This window comes from Oncorhynchus tshawytscha, linkage group LG15, assembly GCF_018296145.1.
Source record: "Oncorhynchus tshawytscha isolate Ot180627B linkage group LG15, Otsh_v2.0, whole genome shotgun sequence".
Taxonomy (NCBI): Eukaryota; Metazoa; Chordata; class Actinopteri; order Salmoniformes; family Salmonidae; genus Oncorhynchus; species Oncorhynchus tshawytscha.
In genome coordinates this window covers 24,971,188-24,997,687 of record NC_056443.1, presented here as the reverse complement: position 1 = coordinate 24,997,687, position 26,500 = coordinate 24,971,188, and the positions used below count along the sequence as shown (strand labels likewise).

Below are 26,500 nucleotides of genomic sequence, written 5' to 3'. Positions count from 1 at the left end.
TTGTTTGCATTTACGTCTGTCCCCATTTCCGGTAAAACATCATCAAAACCTATTTTTTTCAGTTACTTACTGTGCTGTTTCGTTGTTCATTTATTCAGTCGTTTCATTCTAATTCTATGGAACGCCGTTTGGATCTTTGCATGTCAAAAAAGATACACGTCAAATAACACTATGATTAATGGTGTCGGACCCATCTATGTGAAGCTAGCCACAATAAGGATTAGCTACAATAGTGGACTTTGCAGTTAGCCTTCAAAATAAAAGTATGTCATTGACAGTGATACAAATGCATACAAATAGTAGATTTATGCCATAATTGAATAGATCATGCTAAACGAGGTTGGAATGTTGTTATATAAAATCAACATTGATCCCCAATCCGTAAGTAAAGCTGTACAGTGCAATATGATTGTCAATACACACAATAGGATGACTGGGGAGGTGATTTCACACAGTCACAGTGCACGATAAGAGCTACAACGCTTCAGAACAATTGTGTTCTGTGGGTGTCACCAAGTAGACTGATACCCCAATTCATTGCTTCATATTCCAACCTTGTTTAACATGATCTAGTCTAAATATGGCATAAATTCCACCAATTGTAACCTTCTGCATCACTTTCAAAGAGGTACTTTTATATTGAAGGCAACTGCAAATTCCACTATTATGACTAATCCTTATTGTGGCTAGCTTCACAACACATAACCCAGTCAGGTCGAGCCTCACTAGCCAGATGAAGCTAGCTGGCTGCTTATAACGTTAGCTTTGGGCAACAGAGTTAAGTAGCTGGCTAGCTATTTATTTTCATGAACTGAAGTTCAATTTCAATACGCGAACAACAGTGGCTACCTAGAAAATACTTACTCACAAGGATTCCTAAATCATTGCTAAGAATAGTGAAAGTGACTGCAGTTTCTACTGGCCAATGTTTTCAGACTGGTTGTATTGGTGCTAGCTAGGTACCAAGCTAAATCTAGCTAGCTACCCCAGAAGTTGAGGTGGAACAAATAATGCTTTATTACCAACGCGGTATTGTAAACACATCGTTCGTGGATGGTGTTTGCTAGTTTGCAGACATTTCTGTGCATCTTTGACAGTGCTATTGATAGTAGTGATGGTGCTTGGCTTGCACATGCAAATTCAGAACACACAACATTCTATAATAGAACTGTTATTTGACGTGTCAAATTAAAAGCTTATTTAACGCATCAAATAGTGTTATTGTCAAATAGTGTCATTTGACGTGTATTTTTTTCGACACGCAAAGACCCAAACGGTTCCATAGTATGTCGTGAAGCTAATAGCAGTGACACTATTACTGTGTAACTCCGGTAGGGCAACATCTGAACAACAGCTCACTTGGTAACGTTAGTGTGTATCGGTGCTCGACCAGTCGAGCAAAAAGTGAAAAGCCAACATCACCCACGACAGAGAACGCTTTGACATCGGTTTTTCACATCGGCGTTAAACTAGACATCGGGCCGATAACGATGTTGGCATCTTTAGCTAATATCAGCCAATTCCGATATGTTCACCAATATATTGTGCATCCCTAATGACAACTAAAGTGGCTAAATAACTTCTTAAAGAACATTAATCTGCTTTACAACGAGTGTAGAGTCTAACTGGCATACATTCACAGCGCCTGAGTTTGAAGTTTGGGGAAGATCATTTTCACCATAAAAATGCACCTCTATAATAAAAGCAGTACATGCATAATCACATTTGTGGTCACTTTTGATAATGGTGTTTTCTCGCTAATGTAACATTCACACTTTTAGCCTACTGCCATGTGCGCATTACTGTACTTATAATGTGAACAAATAGCCTAATAGTTTATCAACATTTAAAGCTAAACGTTCGGATCTGTTGCGTCTTCCTCATTGTGTAAAAAAGTCCCAAACTATGTTTGGAATATTTACTTCTCGCACAGAATAGAATATGTCAACTTTTGTACTATGGGGGATAGTAGATTGACATAGGCTAGTGCTTTTACTGTTCGTTAGACCTACTCATCTTGCTGGCTGACAAAGTAAATGTGGACCGTTCTTCCAATATCTTCAATATGCACCTCGGAATTGGATAAGGAAGCACGCAGTTGCATCCCTGATGTGTCTGTCTTCACTTATAGCCTGTGAGAAAACCTGATCACGTGATGGAGAGAAACGCAGCACTCAGGGAGAAGGGAATTATAATTATTATATTCAGCCCAAGTGCACAATGGAAACTGGCCGCAAATAGGCATGGATTTTTTTAGGGTGAGTTACGGCCACACAAAGGGGATGCCGCCGTGAAATTTGAGACATTATCAAGTGCTTGTCAAATTGTGAATGATAGACTGTGTACAGCCTGAGCAAACTTTTCCAAATCATCATTAGTCGCATCATGTAGCCTTACAATGTATTAAAAATCGAAACATACAGCCCAACATTTGTAGAACAACTAAAGTTACATTAATAACTCTAAATGAAGCATATAGGAGTACCTATTTCTTTGTTAAACCACTCAACACAGAATAGCCTCATGTACAGTCCCTCAAATAGTTTGGAGAAAATATCCTTTCTATTCAGCTATGTATTCTTCATACTATAAAATAATATAAAATAATGCCACGGGATTCTACGCAAATCTTGTCTGCTAAATGAACTAGTGTAACCCACAGCCATATGTCATAGCCAGGTCATGGCCTAACACAAGGACAACTCAGAGTATGTTATTCTGTTCTTCTGAAATACATTTTCTTCATACCATGTTTCTTTAGACCTGTCTAACATATATCATTGATTTATTGTGATTTATTAGACTTTTTAAAATGTAGATATTACAGAGGTCTGCATCAGTGGCTTGTAGGCTATGAGTGGAAGCTAGGAGATGCTAAATGTGTTCATGTTAATTAACAGTCAATTACCGTGAGACCAGCAGTTATTTGCTTGACAATCACCGTCTTACTAAATTTTGTGACAGCCACAGCCCTAACTGACAAACGCACACACATACACACACGATGGTTGAGTCCGAGCGTTATCCAAGCGTCTGTCAGATTCACTCCACAGCAAAGACTCTCCCTCTTTCTCCTTCCCCCTCTATCCTTCTCTCTCTCTCAATCTCTCCCTCTCTGGTAGAACAGTCCACTGGCTCTCCAACTCTCTCTCTCTCTCACACACACACACACACACACACACACACACACACACACACACACACACACACACACACACACACACACACACACACGCCATCCGCAAGCAGCCCTGTTAGAAAGTTTCAGTGGGCATAAACAAATTAATTCACCCCAAGACTCTTTGACTGGCTGGCTGACTGGTTGAGTGACTGGCTGGCTGACTGGCTGGCAGACTGACTGACTGGTTGGCTGACTGTCTCGCTGACTGGCTGACTGACTGACTGGCTGGCTGACTGGTTGACTGACTGGTTGGCTGACTGACTGGTTGTATGTGTGTGTATAGAGTGCCTGTGTATAGAGTGTCTGTGTGTGTAGCGTGTGTGTGTGTGTGTGTGTGTGTAGAGTGAGTGTGTAGAGTGTGTGTGTAGAGTGTGTTTGTGGGTGTGTAGAGTGTGTGTGTAGAGTGTGTGTGTAGTGTGTTTGTGTAGTGGGTGTGGGTGTAAAGTGTGTGTGTGTGTATAGCGTTTGTGTGTGTGTAGTGTGCTAGCCGGGCCTAATGTTTCGGGGGTGTGTGTGTCTAATAATATAATCTGAACTGGATGGAAAACCCATTGACTGTGACATCTGACGACACCAGGCTGGCGACCCACTATGGGACCTAGAGTCATGCCTGTCCCCTTCCTGAAGCCCTAATGAGGACATGGGGGTAAAGGTTAACCATGAAAGGGTCACGTCAAAGTAGACAGTGTTCGCCAGCCACTTGAGTCAAGCCCCCATAGGTGGTTTATTGTCTGTTAGGATAGGTTGTGTTTCCTTTGAGGTTGTAATGTGTGTGTGTGTGTGTGTGTGTGTGTGTATATTTTAACTGTGTGTGTGTGTGTGGGGGGTATTTTAACTGTGTTTGGGGGTATTTTCACTATGTGGGGAGGTATTTTAACTGTATGTGTGGGAGGGTATTTTCACTATGTGGGGAGGTATTTTAACTGTATGTGTGGGAGGGTATTTTAACTGTATGTGTGGGAGGGTATTTTAACTGTATGTGTGAGAGGGTATTTTCACTATGTGGGGAGGTATTTTAACTGTATGTGTGGGAGGGTATTTTAACTGTATGTGTGGGAGGGTATTTTAACTGTATGTGTGAGAGGGTATTTTCACTATGTGGGGAGGTATTTTAACTGTATGTGTGGGAGGGTATTTTAACTGTGTTTGGGGGTATTTTCACTATGTGGGGAGAGTATTTTAACTGTATGTGTGGGAGGGTATTTTCACTATGCGGGGAGGTATTTTAACTGTATGTGTGGGAGGGTATTTTAACTGTGTGGGGGGGGGGGTATTTTAACCTCTTGCGTCGACCTGAGACGCAGACGTCTCATCTAGCCATCAGCAAATGCAAATGCGCTATGCCAAATGCTAATAGCACTCGTTAAAACTCAAACGTTCATCAAAACACACATGCAGGGCACTGAATTAAAGCTACACTCGTTGTGAATCTAGCCAACAAGTCAGATTATTAAAATGCTTTTCGGCGAAAGCATGAGAAGCTATTATCTGATAGCATGCAACACCCCGAAATACCTGAAGGCGACGTAAACAAAAGAATTAGTGTAGCCGGTGCTACACAAATAGCAGAAATAAAATATAAAACTTTCATTACCTTGGACGAGCTTCTTTGTTGGCACTCCTATATGTCCCATAAACATCACTATTGGGTCTTTTTTTTCGATTAAATCAGTCCATATATACCCAAAATATCCATCTATGGAAACTGTGTGATTCAGAAAAAAACACAGTTTCAAAACGCTACGTCATTTTTTTAAATTAAAAAAGTCGACGATAAACTTTCACAAAACACTTCAAAATACTTTTGTAATCCAACTTTAGGTATTGGTAAACGTTAATAATCTATCAAATTGATCACGAGGTGATGTGTATTCAATAGCTCCACGCTTTCAAAGCATCTTCCGAAATCTCTCTTCCAAAACTTCCTGTCGGAGACCGGATGGAAAGTGGTCTCTCTTCCTCGTTTGACCAAGAAACAACGAGAAGGCAATTGACAAGACTGGTGACATCGTGTGGAAGCTGTAGGACTTGCAATCTCAGCCCCATTTAATTTCGTGCCCCTTGAACAATACATGCAACTGGCGCATGGATATTTTTTTCAGTTTACAGTGATCAGTTTTTCTTGCGCTTTTCGATGAAACAGACGCTCTGTTATAGTCACAGCGGTGATTTAACCAGTTTTAGAAACGTGAGAGTGTTTTCTATCCACACATACGAATCATATGCATATACTATATTCCTGGCATGAGTAGCAGGACGCCGAAATGTTGCGCGATTTTTAACAGAATGTTCGAAAAAGTAGGGGGTCGACTTAAGAGGTTTTTAACTGTGTGTGGGGGTTATTTTAACTGTGTGTGTGTGGGGGGTATTTTACCTGGGCAGGGGGTATGGGTGTGTGGGGGTAGGGTTGCACATTTTGGGGAATATTCAGAGGTTGAACCTTCTGTGGGAATTAACGGGAATATATGGGAATTAAATAAAATATATGCAAATTAATATTAGTACCATTTAAATCCAGATGTTTTTTGCATTGTATATATTTACCCTATCATATGGAGACAGAAATATAAACATTTTACCTTCATTTCATAAGTAGAAATAATTGCAAATTATTAAATCCTTCCAATAGAAATAAAAAAAAGACTATTTAGTTATGAATTGAACTTTAATTAAATGAGTTGACTCTTCACATAGGATGATTTCACTGAGCAACAAAAGAAAGGGAATATTGAATGATCCCCAATGATCCATCGCATCTTTCAAAAATCTTTTCAACATACATCTGTAAAATGATAGTCTAGAAACAAAAGCTTTGGTTGTCTTCCTCTCAGGCTTCCATGTCTTCTCCCTGGACCTCCTCAATGTCCACCTCTTGAACATCAGACTCTGAGGCCTCATCTTCACATCAAATCAAATTGTATTGGTCACATACACATGGTTAGCAGATGTTAATGCGAGAGTAGTGAAATGCTTGTGCTTCGAGTTCCGACCATGCAGTAATATCTAACAAGTAATCTAACATTTCCATCTTCACTGTCACTTTCCAACCTTGTTGAGGATGGCTCGTTGTCAGTGTCAAAAAGCCTCAGATTTGCCCGGATGGCCACCAATTTTTCAACCCTTGTATTGTTCAGCCTGTTGTGTGCTTTGGTGTGTGTGTTCCCAAACAAGGACCTGTTTCACTCCGAGGCAGCTGATGTTGGTGGGATTTGGAGGATTGTGAGGGCAACAGGGGAAAGAGCCACAGATCCACAAAGCCCCTTCCAACAGGTGGCTGATGAGATGTTGGCACGACTGCCATATTGCATCTCCATCCCAAAGCCCTTGCTTGGAAGTGTACTTCACCAGACTGCCAAGAACCTTGCCCTAATCCAGGCCAAGGTGGCGAGACACGGTAGTGATGACACCATAGGCCTTGTTGATCTCTGCACCAGACAGGATGCTCTTGCCAGCGTACTTGGGGTCCAACATGTACGCTGCGGTGTGTGTGGGCTTCAGGCTTCATGCTTTTTTATGTATTTCAGAATTGAAGTTTCCTCTGCTTGGAGCAGCAGTGAAGTGGGCAGGGCAGTACCAATTTCTTCTCTTACATCTGCAAGCAGAGTCTGATGAACATCAGACAGGATGGGATTGTCTCCCTCAATCTGTGCAATGGCTACTGCTATAGGTTTCAGGAGATTCAGGCTGCTTACCACTCTCTCTCAAAATACATCATCCAGGAGGATCCTCATGATGTGGCTGTCAATATCTGCAGACTGTGATATGGCCATTTAGTGGAGAGACTCCTTCCCCTCCAGGAGACTGTCAAACATGATGACAACACCACTCCAACAGGTATTGCTGGGCAGCTTCAATGTGGTGCTCTTATTCTTCTCAATTTGCTTGGTGAGGTAGATTGCTGCTATAACTTGATAACCCTTCACATACCTAACCGTTTCCTTGGCTCTCTTGTAGAGTGTATCCATTGTTTTCAGTGCCATGATGTCCTTGAGGAGCAGATTCAATGCATGAGCAGCACAGCCAATGGGTGTGATGTGAGGGTAGGACTCCTCCCCTTTAGACCAAGCAGCCTTCATGTTCGCAGCATTGTCTGTCACCAGTGCAAATACCTTCTGTGGTCCAAGGTCATTGATGACTGCCTTCAGCTCATCTGCAGTATAGAGACCCGTGTGTCTGTTGTCCCTTGTGTCTGTGCTCTTGTAGAATATTGGTTGAGGGGTGAAGATGATGTAGTTCATTATTCCTGGCCCACAAACAGCTTTCTCTATGATTTGCTTTGTTCAGAAATCACTTCCAATACACATTGCCTGTTAGCATTAGAGGTGAACTAGTTGTATACACTTCCAATACACATTGCCTGTTTGCATTAGAGGTGAACTAGTTGTATACACTTCCAATACACATTGCCTGTTTGCATTAGAGGTGAACTAGTTGTATACACTTCCAATACACATTGCCTGTTAGCATTAGAGGTGAACTAGTTGTATACACTTCCAATACACATTGCCTGTTAGCATTAGAGATGAACTAGTTGTATACACTTCCAATACACATTGCCTGTTAGCATTAGAGGTGAACTAGTTGTATACACTTCCAATACACATTGCCTGTTAGCATTAGAGGTGAACTAGTTGTATACACTTCCAATACACATTGCCTGTTAGCATTAGAGGTGAACTAGTTGTATACACTTCCAATACACATTGCCTGTTAGCATTAGAGGTGAACTAGTTGTATACACTTCCAATACACATTGCCTGTTTGCATTAGAGATGAACTAGTTGTATACACTTCCAATACACATTGCCTGTTAGCATTAGAGATGAACTAGTTGTATACACTTCCAATACACATTGCCTGTTAGCATTAGAGATGAACTAGTTGTATACACTTCCAATACACATTGCCTGTTAGCATTAGAGATGAACTAGTTGTATACACTTCCAATACACATTGCCTGTTAGCATTAGAGGTGAACTAGTTGTATACACTTCCAATACACCTGTTATTGCCTGTTAGCATTAGCCTGTTAGCATTAGAACTAGTTGTATACACTTCCAATACACATTGCCTGTTTGCATTAGAGGTGAACTAGTTGTATACACTTCCAATACACATTGCCTGTTAGCATTAGAGGTGAACTAGTTGTATACACTTCCAATACACATTGCCTGTTAGCATTAGAGGTGAACTAGTTGTATACACTTCCAATACACATTGCCTGTTTGCATTAGAGGTGAACCAGTTGCATACACAGCTCGAGTAAGACATTCATCAGCATTTCTCTGACTACGTTCCTCCATTGAGTCAAACTTCTGATTACAGGAGGACCATGAGCTGTTGCTATCGATAAGGTGTCCGATTCATCATTTTCACCTCAAATACAAGTAGAGGGACTTTTGTGTGTGTGGGGTGTATTCAAACTGTGTGTGTGGGGGGGGTATTTTAACTGTGTGTGTGTGAGGGGGTGTATTTTAACTGTGTGTGTGTGTGGGGTGTATTCAAACTGTGTGTGTGGGGGGGGTATTTTAACTGTGTGTGTGTGAGGGGTGTATTTTAACTGTGTGTGTGAGGGTGTGTGTGTGTGTGTGTAAGAAAGTGGGTGTATTTTATTGGTGTGTGTGTGAGGGGTTGTATTATATCTGTGTGTGTGTGTGTGTGTGTGTGTGAGAGAGGGTGTATTTTAACTGTGTGTGTGAGGGGTTGTATTTTATCTGTGTGTGTGTGTGTGTGTGTGTGTGTGTGTGTGTGTGAGAGAGGGTGTATTTTAACTGTGTGTGTGTGTGAGGGGGTGTATTTTGTCTTTCTGTATTTGTGTGTGTGCGTGTGTGGGGGGTGTATTTTATCTCTGTGTGTGTGGGGGGTGTATTTTATCTCTGTGTGTGTGGGGGGTGTATTTTATCTCTGTGTGTGTGGGGGTGTATTTTATCTGTATGTGTGTGGGGGATGTATTTTATCTGTGTGTGGGGGGTGTATTTTATCTGTGTGTGTGTGTGTGGGGGGTGTATTTTACCTGTGTGTGTATAGGATGGGTGTATTTTATCTGTGTGTGTGTGGGGGGTGTATTTTATGTGTGTGTAGGTGAGGGTGTATTTTGTGTATGTGTGTGTGTGTGTTTTTCCTTCTGTGTGTGTGTGTGTGTGTTGTTCTAAGAGTGAGACTAAGGAGTAAAGTTGTCAGGCCGTTGCTCCACTAAATAGACACGGACACTTACTCCAGCTATACCAATAGCTATTGTGTGTGGTGTGTGAGTGTATGTGCGCCTGAGCACGCACATGCGAGTGAGACAACTCAGAAAAATATGGTTCCATTTGCATGTGATAAATGGCTAGCCGCTGCACTTCCATAGACTTCCTGTGTGTGTATCTGTGTGTGTGTGTGTGTGTGTGTCTGTCTGTTTGTGTCTGTTGGTGGTTGCGTGGCTATTTTTAGTGCGAGGGGGTAATCTCTACTAAGAGCCTTTCAGGACCACTTCTGTTTAACCAGGCCAGAAATGCTTAGCCCCCCCCCCCTCACCCACATATACACAGAAACTCAAACAGCAAGCCAACCCTTCCTGTATTATTTAATACTGTATTCTTTCAAATGGGTGTAAGAACACTGGATTCCTGGAATGCTATTTACACACACACACACTTATGCAATGGGCATGGAGCGAGAGAGAGATGGAAAGAGGGAGAGAAATAGGGGTAGAGAGAAAGTGAGATAGTGAGATAAGTAGGGGTAGAGAGGGACAGAGAGATAGTGAGATAAGTAGGGGTAGATGGTGACAGAGAGATAGTGAGATAAGTAGGGGTAGAGAGGGACAGAGAGATAGTGAGATAAGTAGGGGTAGATGGTGACAGAGAGATAAGTAGGGGTAGAGAGGGACAGAGAGATAGTGAGATAAGTAGGGGTAGAGAGGGACAGAGAGACAGTGAGATAAGTAGGGGTAGAGAGGGACAGAGCGATAGTGAGATAAGTAGGGGTAGAGAGGGACAGAGAGATAGTGAGATAAGTAGGGGTAGAGAGTGACAGAGAGATAGTGAGATAAGTAGGGGAAGAGAGGGACAGAGAGATAGTGAGATAAGTAGGGGTAGAGAGGGACAGAGAGATAGTGAGATAAGTAGGGGTAGAGAGGGACAGAGAGATAGTGAGATAAGTAGGGGTAGAGAGGGACAGAGAGATAGTGAGATAAGTAGGGGTAGAGAGGGACAGAGAGATAGTGAGATAAGTAGGGGTAGAGAGGGACAGAGAGATAGTGAGATAAGTAGGGGTAGAGAGGGACAGAGAGATAGTGAGATAAGTAGGGGTAGAGAGGGACAGAGAGATAGTGAGATAAGTAGGGGTAGAGAGGGACAGAGAGATAGTGAGATAAGTAGGGGTAGAGAGGGACAGAGAGATAGTGAGAGCCAGTGAACAAAAGAAAGAAGCCGAGAGGGAGACCTTCAATCCATTGGTTCAGTGATTAGATGTGAAGCTCTATCAGTCCTGTGTGATCCTCCACTTCCACTCTCCAGGAGAGGCATATCGATCAGAGGTGTGCAGCCCTCCCCAGACCAGCTCAGCCACCTTTAACTGAAGCTAGCATTTCTTCACTAGTGCTTATCACTAGCCTATAGCCAGCCCCTTGGCCCCTACTCCATAGAATAGGATGTCTTTGTCTGCACTGGAAATATACAATTGGCTTTATAGACCGGATTTAGTTTGTCTGTTCGGTCTCTTACAATGTAGCTGGTCTTGCGTGTTGTTTTGCAGTGTCTCCTCTTCAAACTCTGTCCCCAACCTGGTCATTCCAGAATTACACTCAGATCAGTAGAGCTATGCTAACCTTAGAGCATGCATATGGTTCTAGCTTGTGTTTTTCTATAATTGAACATTTGGTCTCAGACAGGGCCTTAAATAGTTGAAGAAGCTCTTGAAGTAACTCCTTGCGCTTGAGAGAGTGGGATGACTCACATGGCTTGACAATCAGCACCACCGACAGACAGTAGGCTAGGGAGAAAGCTGTGGCACGGACATTCTCATGGTGTGTGTGTGTGTGTGTTAAGAGATGAGCGTGTTCATTCTCACTGGCAGGAAGAACACACGTTTGTTATGAAACTGTGCAATGACACATTCAGGGAATAAAGTGTTTGTCGTCTGTGAGTGCTGTCAACCTGATTATCTAGCTGTCTCGAACAATCGACTCTTTCCAGGAGAATCCGTTTTCCCAAAAAGTGCTAGCTCCAAATCCCTCCATCCCAGCTCCATTGCTCACAAAGTCCAGGCACGGACCAGGGTTACCTGCTGCAGCACCCTGACCTGAAACAGGGGGAAACAAAGCCACACCCATGCTCAGAAGTCAAGGTAAAAGATAATGCGTTTATTTAGTAATCAGCAAATAGCTTTAATGCAGTAGGTAAGTGCTGAGGTCTGTAAGCTTGATAAGATCATTTCAGGTGTTATCTCCCCTCTGTATTGTACTCCGCCTAGAGTGTAAATTGAATAGGGTGACCTTTTGCCGCATAATCAAATTGACTGCATTTTCCAAAAAGATTTCTGTGGTTTCAATTACCATACATTTGTGATGTTGGGTCCATACTCTCCACAACAAGCATACACATAACACACACACACACACACACACACACATTAGAAGTAGAAGTGTGCTTCCCTGCATAACAATATTTTCCTGTTTGCATCCCAGTACACAACACTACTGTGTGATACAGTATCTGTCCACCCCATCCTTGCTCTCTCCTTGCTCTCCCCATCCTCCTCTGATAATACTGTGACAAAGGAAAAGGCCTGCAGCCATTGATGAGCTTGGCAGGGTCTGAAAGGTCAGGAGAGGGAGGGATGGATGGAGGGGGGCAGCGGATGTTATCCTTGGCCGTTCTGTGAGAAAAGGAGAGGCTTTGACCATTCTGCTCTCTCTCCTTGCAAATGTAGCAACACCCCCCCCAATTTGTGATGGTTTTGTCTGTTACACTGACGGTAACGGTTACCGACGTGCGTGGAGGAAACGTGACAATGTCCGTTTAACTGGATTGATGTCAGAGCAGCCCCTCCTCCACCCGTCTCTCTCTCCTTCTACCCACCATCTACGCGCCGACACGTACCAAGGGATGCTTAGCACTGCAGATTCATAGCTGCCTACTCAAGCAAACAGCTATTTGCATGTTATGAGAAAAACGGCCAGAAAATATTCCCTAACTCACTTCTGTATATCCAGTGGAATGTTTGATAAAAGCAAAGCACTCGTGTCAGAATTCCCATTTCACCTAAGTAGGAACGCCAGCACCTTCATTTCTTGCATCGACCTGTGGCTAATACAAAAACATTTTTTACCCCCAGACCACCACGGGAAAGAGCATTCAAACATGGGTGTATAATTACATTGGAGTAAAACGAACCGAAGAACACCATCTGTTGGAAAGAGGGGAAAAACCGAAAGCAGCTCTGCGTTAGGCCTTAGATATAGATTCTCCTGCTCACACTGTTAATATAAACCCCCCTCGTGGTATGGCTTCAGCTGTTTGGTGATCGCAGGGCTCTCCTGGGCCCGTAACACTTGTGACTAAAAGCCTCTCCTTAGACCGGCGATTCTAGTACCTGGAGAGTTTCAGTTGTCGTCGGCGGCAGTGGTGGTGGGAGGACAAGTCCAAACCTCCTGGAGGGGAGTAGAGTTTGTTTTAAGCCTTCTGTTCCCCCTTGCTGGTGGTGTATCACTGTCCTTCCCTTCGTTTGTTGCTGTCCGACAGTCCATTCTCGTTCGAGAACTAGCTGTTGTGTTTGTGTGTTTCTGTCATGGGTACACCAGCTTAGAGAATCCTGACCAAGGATGACATTTTATTTCATGCCTGCTGATGATGATGTTGTTGTGGTGGTGGTGTATTTTTTTGCTGACTCTCTCCTGACTTTTGACCCCGAGGTACAACAGTACTGTACGACATGCAAGGCTGAAGTCTAAAAATGGCCGTAGGGCGAGGTGGCGTCAGCAGATCTCCGAGACCTGGTCTTGTTTCAGGTCAGGATTTCGGTCAGGAATTGTGGCAGGAGTGCTGGAACTGTCGGTCAAAGACTGTCCGTCAACCTTTTACAAAGGAGAGTAGAGTTTCTTGGGAACACGTCTAGGTTTCTCTCAGAATCCGAGCGAGTTGTCAGGTTTGACGGTCTTCGACAGAGAATTGGTCACCGGAGGATTTTCTCCCTCTCTTCCTCCCTCTCTGTCTCTGTCTCTGTCTCTGTCTATCTCTCTCTGTTCTCATCTGATAGCGCTCTAACGGTCCAAATGGTTCCCAGGAGACACATCAGCGCTCCCTCGCTCGAACACTTCTCCCTCACACAGTCCGAGGCTTCATTGACATGTCGAATGGAGTTTCCACTGTAGAATATTCACACTGGTTGTCAATGGGAGTGACATCTGACAGAGATGTCCTGTCTTTGACGTCACTCCTTGATGTGATGCAACTGAGAAACCGCGTGTGGGCCAAAAGTTCTGGTTTGGATCAAACGGTCAATGGTTATTGTACTACTGTAGGATCTCTATTAGTACATTCCTAGGAGCTTAGGCAGGTGTGGAGATGAGTCCTGTTGTTCATCAGGGTTGAGTATTGGTCTCCACGACCCCCGGTGCTGCTATTGAACACTCTTGTCTGTGTTCAGAGAGTATTGGTCTGGACGACCCACAGTGCTGCTGTTGACCACTCATCTGTATTCAGAGAGTATTGGTCTGGACGACCCACGGTGCGGCTATTGACCACTCATCTGTATTCAGAGAGTATTGGTCTGGACGACACACGGTGCTCCTATTGACCACTCATCTGTATTCAGAGAGTATTGGTCTGGACGACCCACAGTGCTGCTGTTGACCACTCTTATCTGTGTTCAGAGAGGAACCCAGACACCTCAAGGAATTACACATTTACTGCTGGGTAAATGGGCTGTGTGTGCGTGTGTGTGTGTGTGTGCGTGGAGCAGGGGCGATAGTCTTGCCTTGGCTTGCGACCATTTGAAGGTGTTGACCGATGCCACGCAGTGAGCCTTATGTCCAGAGCAAGCAGAACCCGGTCTCTTCTAGCCCGAAGGATCGTTTGCTTGGAAAATGGGCTTTGAATAATCCAACGCACTGTTGACTCCCATAGCCAGATGGTCAAAGGAGACCAGCCTTCAACTCTGGCATGGCCTTGATCAATTTGACAGTTTTAACATGTAGTTTTATGTTTCGAAGAACTGAGATGAACAGTGCAGCCAGTCATAGACATAGACATAGACACAACACAGACACATGTACACACACACCAGATCTATACAGCACAGTATTGTATTGTGTCAGTCCTATAGGTTACAATGTTCTTCTCCCTCACTAGCAGATAATGAGTGCTAAATGACTGGTCGTCTCTGGTGGCTGCATGACATGTCTATGCTCTGCACCTTGCTGCACCTCTACTCCCCCCCCTCTCCTCCCCCTTCCCTCTCCTCCCCCCTCTCCTAACCCCTTCCCTCCCTTCTCGCCCCCCTCTCCCCTTCTCGCCCCCCTCTCCCCTTCCCTTCGCCCCTCTCCTGCCATATGTTGGGCCTGTGTGACCAGCCGTCGTGTCAGCTCGACTAACGCCTCAGCTGTGGCTGACTTTGATTCATGTTCTCTGAAATCTGGGGCAATAATACAGAATACATTATTTGTTTATGAAATCTAAATAAAATGTAATGCCGCGTTGAGGTGACCCCCCCCCGTTTCTGATTGTTCTAGGATTAGGTCTGGCTACTCGTTTAATATCGTCCGAGGGAATGCCTTTGAAATTGTGAGTGTGAGAGAAATATACCCTGAGTGTACAAAACATTAGGAACACTTTCCTAATATTGAGTTGCTACACTCCCCCCTCAGAACAGCTGGCGCATGGACTGTACAAGGTGTCAAAAGCGTTCCACAGGGATGCTGGCCCATGTTCCCTCCAATGCTTCCCACAGTTGTGTCAAGTTGGCTGGATGTCCCTTGGTTAGTGTATTCTTGATACACACAGGGAACTGTTGAGCTTGAAAAACCCAGCAGCGTTGCAGTTCTTGACACAAACCAGTGTGCCTGGCACCTACTACCATACCCTGTTCAAAGGCACTTAAATATTTTGTCTTGCCCATGCACCCTCTGAATGCCACACATACACAATCCATGTCTCAATTATCTCAAGACATAAAAATCCTTCTTTAACATATCTCCTCCCCATCATCTACACTGATTGAAGTGGATTTAACAGGAGACATCAATAAGGGATCATAGCTTTCACCTGGGTTCACCTGGTCAGTCTATGTCATGGAAAGGGCAGGTGTCCCAAATGTTTGGTACGCAGTGCATCTCTAGACGAAGTAGCACAATTCAATTGTCAAGGCATGGATTTAACCCCGATCAATTCGCAGGCCAATTTATTAAGAAATGTTTTCTGTCTGAGTAGACTGGTCTCTTTTTTTTTCCTTTTTTTTCTCTCCCTGTATTTGCGGAGCGATTCTAAGCCATACTTTCAGAACCAGATGACTCATTTAGAATGCAAGGGGTTTGCTTCTTCTCCCTGAGTGGCAGTTGTAACAGTTTCTGTCTCTCATTGTGAGATCACAGCAGTGTATGAGATGAACCTGTGTGTTATTAAATGGTCAGGTTTGTAATTGCAGAAACATTGAATAATGTTTTCTATTATTCCCATTTCTTCAAAAATGTAAAGATGCATTGCCAAATGCCTATTTGAAATGTGATCCCTGGGACATTGCTCAGAGGCTACAAATCTTCAAGAAGCAATTAATTGTTTTAAATTGGATTTCAAAAGTCAGAGTTCAAAAGTCTGTATTTATAACTAACAAAAAAACACACATCCCGTTACCAGGGACATGAATAATATCTCTGGGTCACAATTGGCTCGGCGGAACTCAGTCAAAGAGTTGAAAGCAAGGACGATTTCAAAGACAGCCCGTCTGATAACAAAAGACCCTCACCTGATAATGAACGACTGGTGTGCTGCTTTCTCTTCTCCGAAGTGAGAGGCAGAGGGATACGCGGGTAGGAGGGAGGGGGGAGAAAGATGGAGCGGCCCTACCGGCGCCTGCCATCATGCTTTATGGCTAATTGAAACGCTTGGAGTAAAACAGCCATGAATGGCACCCTTTGGAATTGAAGCTAGTTAATATATCGTGATCCTACATTTAGTCTTGGATGGTTAATATCTCTTTAATTGGGTGAGGTCCATTAACCGGGATGGGAGAGATGGTGCTCCCACCGAGGCCATATCTTTTTCCTTTGCCACACCCTTTTCGGTCTCTAAACAGCCGCTGTGGTAATCGATAAATGTGGACGCGGCCGTCATTGGGTTGCCAGGTTAGCTCTGATGTCATCCTACGTTGGGGTTGCATAGCTTTTGGGTGGTGACGAGTCAAGAGGTAGTGGATTGACTTTGGTCTGGTGAAGTGGCGTGAGGATAGTCTTAAGCTGGCGTGGCAAAGCTGGGCTTTGCTGGACAGGGGCTCTCTCAAGAGGAGAACCACTTACTCAGGTCTCTTCTTTTTCCACAGCCCCTGAAAATCCTCTGACTGGCCTGGGACTCACCAGCCGGAGCTTTAGAAAGGCCTGTAGCATGACCGCCACGACTTGAGCTTTTACAAGTGTCCCTTTCACTGCATTTCCAGTCCTCTAGACTTTAGTAAGAGTTGTTCAAACTCTTTTTTTCCAAACAGCAGACCTGGGTTCAAATACTATTTCAAATATCTCAAACACTTTCACATACATTCAAAGTAACTATTCAGATATTTTTTATTTGAAAAGACACTTGGAAAGTATTTGAAAATACTAAAATACAATGACTCAAGTACTCTCCCATGCATTTAACCCAGGTATTTGAAAGTAATATTTGAAATAAATGTTTGAAAATACTCTCAAAAACTAGTTGGCACACCATTTTTTTTTTTTACAAAGAACCATTGAAATACTCAAATAAAAGTACTTGTTTTGGGCTGTGTATTTGAAAATACTCAAATACACAGATTTGTTTTGTTGAAATAACAGATGCTCGAATACACATGTATTTGAACCCAGGGTATGGATTTGCCACGGTCGCGTATTATCCGGGGTGAAATTCCTGGGACCACTCCTGCCGATGAAGCTCGGTGGCGTGGTGAAATTTGACTTTCACTTAGGTAAGATGGAGGTCTCGATTTCGCTGCCAAAACGTCTGCATATATAGACTGGAAAAAGTGTGACCCTAGCCTTCTGTGAAAAGTTGTTCAAGTTTAATCCAAACAGATGGTTCTCGTTTTGAGATCATCTGAAATGATCCCAGTTACAATTTTCTAGCTGAGGAGCGAGTGTTAGGTTCTAAGAAAAGTCTCTGTCTGTATCAACTGTTATTACCCACCCGCTTAGCGTTCGGCTAATAAAGTGGGATGTCTGAAAACTGGGAACGGCAACATAGGTTCCGGCACAGTGGATTGAAGCTCTTTGCAAGTAATTAAACAGCATGGTACCTCATCGAGAGCAATTTCCTGCAAACCATTTACTGCCAGTGCTGGCGTGGCCCCAGTCACCGTTTTGTTATCTCTGTGAAATATGTCACTTTTATGTTGTTAGAGGATGAATATCATATGAAAGAGCATTGGATTCACATTCTCCTCCCTGTCAGATGGCTAACACAAATGCTGAGGCTATCTGTGTCATCTAAGAAAGAAAAGGGAGAGGGGGGATGACATGTCCACGGCGGTGTGTAATCGTAGGAAACTCAGAGGGGTTGAATGGGAGCAAGCGGCCTGGAGTAATTGTCTGCATGTGGGAGCCAAGCATGAGCAGGCAAGCTGCGCTATCTTTAGGGATGGTTCCCCTTTGGCGCGATGATCGCTGCATGCTATCGGCAAGTGATGTTAATCCTGCCATGTGGTATAAAAGGATTTGTTCTTATTCTTATTGGCGACTCGCTGTTTAACTTTTTCCCGGTTCCCCTGGGTTTTGGTCCTGGAACTTCCAGTGCCTGTTGTCTCCCCCCTCCATAATCCTCTGTCTCTCTCAACTCCCCTGTCGATGCTAGGCAGCCCACATCGCTCCCTCTCTGTCTCGTTTGCTCCCTCTCTCATTATGTCACCCCTTTAAGTGGGAAACAGCTGCAGTAAACTCACAACATCCCCTCCCTCCGCACATGCTCCTCCACGAACGTCAGTTGTCTTTTCCCAACACTTAAAAATATCAGATTAATTTAGCGTTAGCAGGCGGTAATTCGCCTTGTCGGAGGATGTCTTGCAAACATCTTGTCGACAAGTCGATCGTTCCCTTTTCTGAGGGAAGAGTTGGGGGATTGAGGCGACTCAACTTCCCTCCCCCCTAGACACTTTGCTGTGTGTCAGCCTTGTTAATGGATTTCTTGGGGGAGATATTATTTTGGTCCAGTAAGCTGCATGCTTAAAATATGAGTGACAGGGCTGACTCTCATGCGCACAGAGAGAGTTGTTTTTAAAAAGATAGGACTGCTGAAAAGAGCCGCTCTGCTGCAAAACTGGCCTACTCTATGAACAATAGAAGTGTGTAAACACTCGCCCTCCCAACCCCATCTGCAAAGAAAAGATGTATTGCTAAAGCAAACTTCTCCAAACTAAAATGTCCTATTTCTCCCTCCCTCCCTCCCTCCCTCCCTCCCTCCCTCCCTCCCTCCCGCTCTCTCTTTCACTCCTGCTCTCTTTCACTCCCGCTCTCTCTTTCCATCTCTCTCCCTCCCTTTCTCTCTCTCTCTCTCTTCCCCTCCCAAGAAGATAGATGAGGAAAATGAGGCCAACTTGCTGGCAGTGCTTACAGAAACCCTGGACAGCATCCCAGTGGACGAGGACGGATTGCCTTCGTTCGAGGCCCTGGCAGATGGGGACGTGACCAATGCCAGTGACCAGAGCTGTCCCTCCACCCCTGACGGCTCGCCGCGCAACCCCGAACCAGAGGAACCCTCCCTGGTAAGACTCTGTTCCACGACCTCTCTTTTATCCCTACCTCCACCACAACCACCACCCAATTCCCCACCATCCACGACCATAAACCCTCATCCCCCAGCACACCCCCTTCGTTCCAGGGGCCACCGCCGACACCAGATAAAGCACTGCGAGCAAAGCAGTCCAGTGAAGCAGCCCCCCCGTGCATGTCTGTGTGCTGAGCTGACCATGATGCAGATGCCTGGATGAAAGAGGAAATCGAATGGCTCAGTGTTAGCTGTGAGGTGTTAATTACATTGTAGCATACGAGCGGTGCCAATGTAATGAAACATGCACAGTGGTGGGTCTGTTATGGTCGACATTATGCCACGGGCCTTGAAATCAAGCTAGGGATGAAAAATTAAATCCATCTCACCTCATATAACGACAGTGGCATAATTGATTAGATCAGGCCTTTCCTGGGGGGGTTTTTACCTGGAATGTTGTTTATTTTGTTGAGTCATAGTCCATGTATTTAATGCCACCCCTCCTCATTGTTCTGTGAATCACACTAGTAAAGCACATTGTGTCAATATCCCAAAATACCTGCCATGGAAAGACAGGTTACCTCTTTGACTTGTCCTTTTAGCACTGTAAACAACGAGGTGAAAGGCAGGTTACCTCTTTGACTTGTCCTTTTAGCACTGTAAACAACGAGGTGAAAGACAGGTTACCTCTTTGACTTGTCCTTTTAGCACTGTAAACAACGGGGTGAAAGACAGGTTACCTCTTTGACTTGTCCTTTTAGCACTGTAAACAACGGGGTGAAAGGCAGGTTACCTCTTTGACTTGTCCTTTTAGCACTGTAAACAACGAGGTGAAAGACAGGTTACCTCTTTGACTTGTCCTTTTAGCACTGTAAACAGGTGAAAGGCGGTTAGGTGAAAACAACGAGGTGAAAGGCAGGTTACCTCTTTGACTTGTCCTTTTAGCACTGTAAACAACGAGGTGAAAGGCAGGTTACCTCTTTGACTTGTCCTTTTAGCACTGTAAACAACGGGGTGAAAGACAGGTTACCTCTTTGACTTGTCCTTTTAGCACTGTAAACAACGGGGTGAAAGGCAGGTTACCTCTTTGACTTGTCCTTTTAGCACTGTAAACAACGAGGTGAAAGACAGGTTACCTCTTTGACTTGTCCTTTTAGCACTGTAAACAACGAGGTGAAAGACAGGTTACCTCTTTGACTTGTCCTTTTAGCACTGTAAACAACGAGGTGAAAGACAGGTTACCTCTTTGACTTGTCCTTTTAGCACTGTAAACAACGGGGTGAAAGGCAGGTTACCTCTTTGACTTGTCCTTTTAGCACTGTAAACAACGAGGTGAAAGGCAGGTTACCTCTTTGACTTGTCCTTTTAGCACTGTAAACAACGAGGTGAAAGGCAGGTTACCTCTTTGACTTGTCCTTTTAGCACTGTAAACAACGAGGTGAAAGGCCTCTATTGATAGGCGGCAATGCATTTGTCTTCATACTGTTTCTGTGTTTCTGTACACTGAGATGAATCAAACATCCTCAGTCACACATTTTCAAAAGCATTGACCATCTCTCTCGGATTGTTTAACTGAGTGAAATGATGACATTTCAGAGGCAGCGTTTGGGGAAACTCTAACTCTGCTCACCCCTTTTTTCTCCATTTGTTCCTCTTCCTCCCCTTTCTTCCCCGTTCTGTTTGGGTCTTTTGCAGCTGAAGAAGCTCCTTCTGGCGCCCGCGAACTCCCAGCTCAGCTATAATCAATACATAGGTGACAAGGCACAAAACCATGCAGCCAGCAACCACCGGATCAGACCACCACCTGCTGTTGTCAAGGTAGCTACCCAGTCGCGCCATTGGTTCACTTGAAATGCACCGCTTCCGTGGGTCCCCTCCATGTTTGTTTACCGTCTCAGTTCTTCCTGTATTTTTTGGCCTTGGAAGATGTTAAACTTCTGTTCCACTGTACCCTCCTGGGGGCCATCTCGTAATGAAAACAGCCTGATTGCCTGTTTCAGGACTGTTGTCTCATTAGCTAAAGCACTTATCCCCCCTCCCTTGTAACGGTGTCTGTGGAAAATCAAACGTTGACAAGCGGTAAGATTGATGCTGCTAGATCTAGATTTAAATATCTAGTCATACAGTCTTGATGTTGTTACCCTTTCTTACTGTTACTGTTCTGTAGAGCGAATGGGTTTCTTTTGAGATAATCTAGTATTTCACTGGGTTTAAGTATAATGGGCACAGGAATGCCAATTAAATGTAGTAGGTGGTTCCAGTATTTTGCTACTTGCAGCATTTCATTGGAACATGATGAATGCGCTTGAAGATGAGATTTTTATTTAGTACGATGGCACATAAATAATGCGTTTGTTTACTCTTCCTTGTTTGGAAAAATGTATGAATATACGCCTGAATATACGTCCCTCAGTGCTTAAGAAAAATGATTTGGAATGCGTTGGGAGCATTGTTGTCTGGTAAACAGTGCATACACACAGCTTACACATCTCTGAGAAGTCTATTTTTAAACCGTACTTTTGACATCCATTTCTGGAGCACGGTGCTTTGGAAGGCTCCCTGAGGACAGCGCTGCTGCGGTGGCGCTCGGGGGCCACGCAATTAAGATGATGGGCGGGCGGCGCTCCCACCACCGCCTCCCAGACAGTTGGGCGACCCGCTATGCTGAGCCTCACTCTCTCTCTCTTCCACTCTCTTTCTTCCACTCTCTCTCTTCCACTCTCTCTCTCTTCCACTCTCTCTCTTCCACTCTCTCTCTCTTCCACTCTCTCTCTTCCACTCTCTCTCTCTTCCACTCTCTCTTTTCCACTCTCTCTCTCTTTCCACTCTCTTCTTCCACTCTCTCTCTCTTCCACTCTCTCTCTCTTCCACTCTCTCTTCCACTCTCTCTCTCTTCCACTCTCTCTCTCTTCCACTCTCTCTCTCTTCCACTCTCTCTCTTCCACTCTCTCTTTCCTCTCTCTCTCTCCACTCTCTCTCTTCCACTCTCTCTCTTTCCACTCTCTCTCTCTTCCACTCTCTTCCACTCTCTCCACTCTCTCTCTTCCACTCTCTCTCTTCCACTCTCTCTCTTCCACTCTCTCTCTTCCACTCTCTCTCCACTCTCTCTCTCTTCCACTCTCTCTCTCTTCCACTCTCTTTCTTCCTCTCTTTTTCTTTCTCTTTCTTTTGTCTTTCTACACCCCCCTGCAGACGGAGATCTCCTGGAACAGCAAGCCGAGGGGGGGCTGTCCGCAGCAGAGCCGTCTAGTGAGGCGCCCGTGCACCGAGCTGCTCAAGTACTTGACCGCCACCGACGACATCCTCCTCCAGACCAAAGCCAGCGAAGCCAAGAGCGCCTGGGGGGGCGGCGGCAAAGACAAGGGAGGCCTGCTGGGCGCCTCGTCCTCCTCCTCCTCACCGTCCTCCACCACTTCCTTCTCCTCCCTCTCCTCCTCCTCCTCCTCGATCGCCTCCAAGAAGAAGTCGTCCTCGTCGTCTGTCGTGTCACAGCAGCAGCAGCAGCAGCCACATCACCAGCGAGGTGAGAGCCGGGCTGCTGGCGAGTGTAGTGTGGCTGGTGTGGGGGCTGGGAAGTGGCGTCGCTGCGCTCATGGGGCTGGTGGCACTGAGGGACAGTCCGAACCCGCGGCGGCACCCGCTCCTGTCCCCCAGGCACGTAGGAACGACAGCGCCCATGCCCGCCCCAAACTGGAGCGCAGGCCGTCCAGTGAAGAAGGAAGGCCGCCAGGTCTGCAGCCTGCGGTGGACGCGGGGCGCCTGGCAGCCGCTAGGTTCATTAGGTACATGCATTCTTATTCTCTCCCTCCTAGAGAGACGGGTCAGACAGGCAGCTGTGGGCGTTGCCATAAGGCGGGCGCTGCCACTCGGGCAATTGAGTGCTGGGGCAGGCATGACCGCGGTGGGGCGGCGCCTAGGCACATCGCAGTGACCGTTAAGAAAAGAGAGGAGGAGCCAGGGCATCCGTTGCTTAGCCAGCTGCTGACCTCCAAGCAGAGGCCCGCCCGCTATCAGGCCCACTTGCTCCCGCCCACTACTACCCCTCAACCTTGCAAGAGCCGTTCTTCAAGAATGAGCTCTGGAGTCCTGGAGAGGGATCAGTGTCCCAGCCAGGCTATTGAGGTGGAGGAGAAGGAGCACAGAGGGACTGTCAATATCGATCCCTGCAGATGGGGTCTCAGACAGGCCAAGGAGCCTGATTCGGACCCCCTGTTGGCAGAGGGCTTAGGCCTAGGCAGCTGGGTTAGCCAGCCAGACCAGGGGCTAGATTTGGGGCTGGGGCTGGGCTGGCTAGAGGTTGGCCTGGTGGAGCAGGCTGACTGTTTCGGGGAGGATGTTCGCAATGATGATGCCATAGGCAGCCCCATGGCGCTCTCATGGGGCCTGCCAAGCCCATTCTTCCCAGATTCTAGAAATCCAGACCCCACTCCCTCCGTCACACAGCAGCACCTACACATGCAGGCAGTCTGCAGGCACCCCGAGGACCAGAGCCTCCCGTTGTTAGGTAATCATCGCTGCATCCCTGCCCTCTCTCTCTTCTCCCTCTCCTGCTTTAACCACTTCCCAGTTTGACTACACACTAACCCCAATGCTAATTCGACGCTATCACTCTGAGTACAAAAAATAAATTGCTTGGTGCACCATCTATTCCAAAAGGCATTCTTTAGAATTGGTACAGACCCTTGCCTCAACATTGACTTAACAGGGAGGTGGGAGAGGGGTAGTAGCCTGTTATGTTTTGATTCAGCATGGCATTTGTTAAATCAAACACTATCTGGCTGGATCAAGCGGAGGTGCTGAATGTCTACCTAGCTACTCTGGGCAGAGCACTGCCCTAATGACTTAATTGTCTGACTGAGCGACACTCTTTAACTGCATTTGGAGACAGCCAGAGCCTCAGGCAACTGCACAAGATTCCTTGACTCTCCTTTCTTCCTCTGCTTTTGGTTCCAAATGCATGCAACAATTACTTCATAGCCACTACCACCACCACCTCCCATTAGCCGCTACCACCACCACCACCTCCCATTAGCCGCTACCACCACCACCTCCCATTAGCCGCTACCACCACCACCACCTCCCAGCTTGGCTGCTTCCACCACCACCTCCCATTAGCTGCTGGAGGAGACCACCACCTCCCATTAGCCGCTACCACCACCACCTCCCATTAGCCGCTACCACCACCACCTCCCATTAGCCGCTACCACCACCACCACCTCCCATTAGCCGCTACCACCACCACCACCTCCCATTAGCCGCTACCACCACCACCTCCCATTTAGCCGCTACCACCACCACCTCCCATTAGCCGCTACCACCACCACCTCCCATTAGCTGCTACCACCACCACCTCCCATTAGCCGCTACCCCACCACCTCCCATTAGCCGCTACCACCACCACCTCCCATTAGCCACTACCACCACCACCTCCCATTAGCTGCTACCACTACCACCACCTCCCATTAGCCGCTACCACCACCACCTCCCATTAGCCACTCATCGCCACCACCTCCCATTAGCCACTCCACCACCACCACCACCTCCCATTAGCCGCTACCACCACCACCACATCCCATTAGCCACCACCACCTCCCATTAGCCACTACGACCACCACCACCACCTCTCATTAGCCAGCTACCACCACCACCACCTCCCATTATCCACTATGACCACCACCTCCCATTAGCCACTAATCACCACTACCTCCCATTAGCCACTACCACCACCACCACCTCCATTGTACCATCTATTCAAAGCCTTAGCCGTTAAATCAAACACTATCTGGCTGGATCTACCACCACCACCACATCCCATTGTCCACCACCACCTCCCATTAGCCACATTTGACCACCACCACCTCCCATTAGCCACTGCGACCACCACCTCCCATTAGCCACTCTCCACCACTTCCTCCCATTAGCCACTAATGACCACCACTACCTTCCATTAGCCACTACCACCACCACCACCTCCCATTAGCCACTACGACCACCACCTCCCATTAGCCACTACGGCCACCACTACCTCCCATTAGCCACTACGACCACCACTACCTCCCATTAGCCACTACGACCACCACTACCTCCCATTAGCCACTACGACCACCATCACCTCCCATTACTCACTACCACCACCACCACCTCCCATTAGCCACTACGACCACCACCTCCCATTAGCCACTACGGCCACCACCACCTCCCATTAGCCACTACGACCACCACTACCTTCCATTAGCCACTACGACCACCACTACCTCCCATTAGCCACTACGACCACCATCACCTCCCATTACTCACTACGACCACCACCACCTCCCATTAACCACTACGACCACCACCACCTCCCATTAACCACTACGACCACCACCACCTCCCATTAACCACTACGACCACCACCACCTCCCATTAACCACTACGACCACCACTACCTCCCATTAGCCACTACGACCACCACCACCTCCCATTAGCCACTACGACCACCACCACCTCCCATTAGTCACTACCACCACCACCACCTCCCATTAACCACTACCACCACCACCACCTCCCATTAACCACTACCCACCACCACCTTCCATTAACCACTACGACCACCACCACCACCTCCCATTAGTCACTACGACCACCACCACCTCCCATTAACCACTACGACCACCACCACCTTCCATTAACCACTATGACCACCACCACCTCCCATTAACCACTACGACCACCACCACCTCCCATTAACCACTACGACCACCACCACCTCCCATTAACCACTACGACCACCACCACCTCCCATTAACCACTACGACCACCACCACCTCCCATTAACCACTACGACCACCACTACCTCCCATTAGCCACTACGACCACCACCACCTCCCATTAGCCACTACGACCACCACCACCTCCCATTAGCCACTACGACCACCACCACCTCCCATTAACCACTACGACCACCACCACCTCCCATTAACCACTACGACCACCATCACCTTCCATTAACCACCGCGACCACCACCACCTCCCATTAGTCACTACGACCACCACCACCTCCCATTAACCACTACGACCACCACCACCTTCCATTAACCACTATGACCACCACCACCTCCCATTAACCACTACGACCACCACCACCTCCCATTAACCACTATGACCACCACCACCTCCCATTAACCACTACGACCACCACCACCTCCCATTAACCACTACGACCACCACCACCTCCCATTAACCACCGCGACCACCACCACCTCCCATTAACCACCACCACCACCACCACCTCCCATTAGTCACTACGACCACCACCTCCCAGTGTGCTGTTTGTGCCATCGCCTGTTTAGTTTTTTCTTATTGAGTGAGATATCTGTGTCAAACTCTGTACTCTGTACACTTGCCAATTCCA

General features: G+C 46.3%; 1 protein-coding gene across 6 annotated transcripts in view; it reads left to right on the top strand.

Moving 5' to 3' along the window:
• The window catches only part of LOC112214702 (peroxisome proliferator-activated receptor gamma coactivator 1-alpha-like), a 74,003-nt gene that overhangs the window by 19,634 nt on the left and 27,869 nt on the right, over positions 1-26,500 (top strand). For 2 of the 6 annotated variants that reach the window (XR_006078940.1, XM_042298362.1), the window contains exons 3-5: positions 18,911-19,105; positions 20,803-20,925; positions 22,300-23,611. Coding sequence is in view for 5 of the 6 variants with exons in the window: in XM_042298362.1 (XP_042154296.1) it covers positions 18,911-19,105; positions 20,803-20,925; positions 22,300-23,611 (1,630 nt within the window). In the remaining variant the exon portion in view is untranslated. Of the gene's footprint in view, positions 1-6,594; positions 7,016-18,910; positions 19,106-20,802; positions 20,926-22,299; positions 23,612-26,500 lie in introns of those variants that run through there. The other 4 variants (XM_042298364.1, XM_042298363.1, XM_042298366.1 and 1 more) reach the window with 4 other exon arrangements.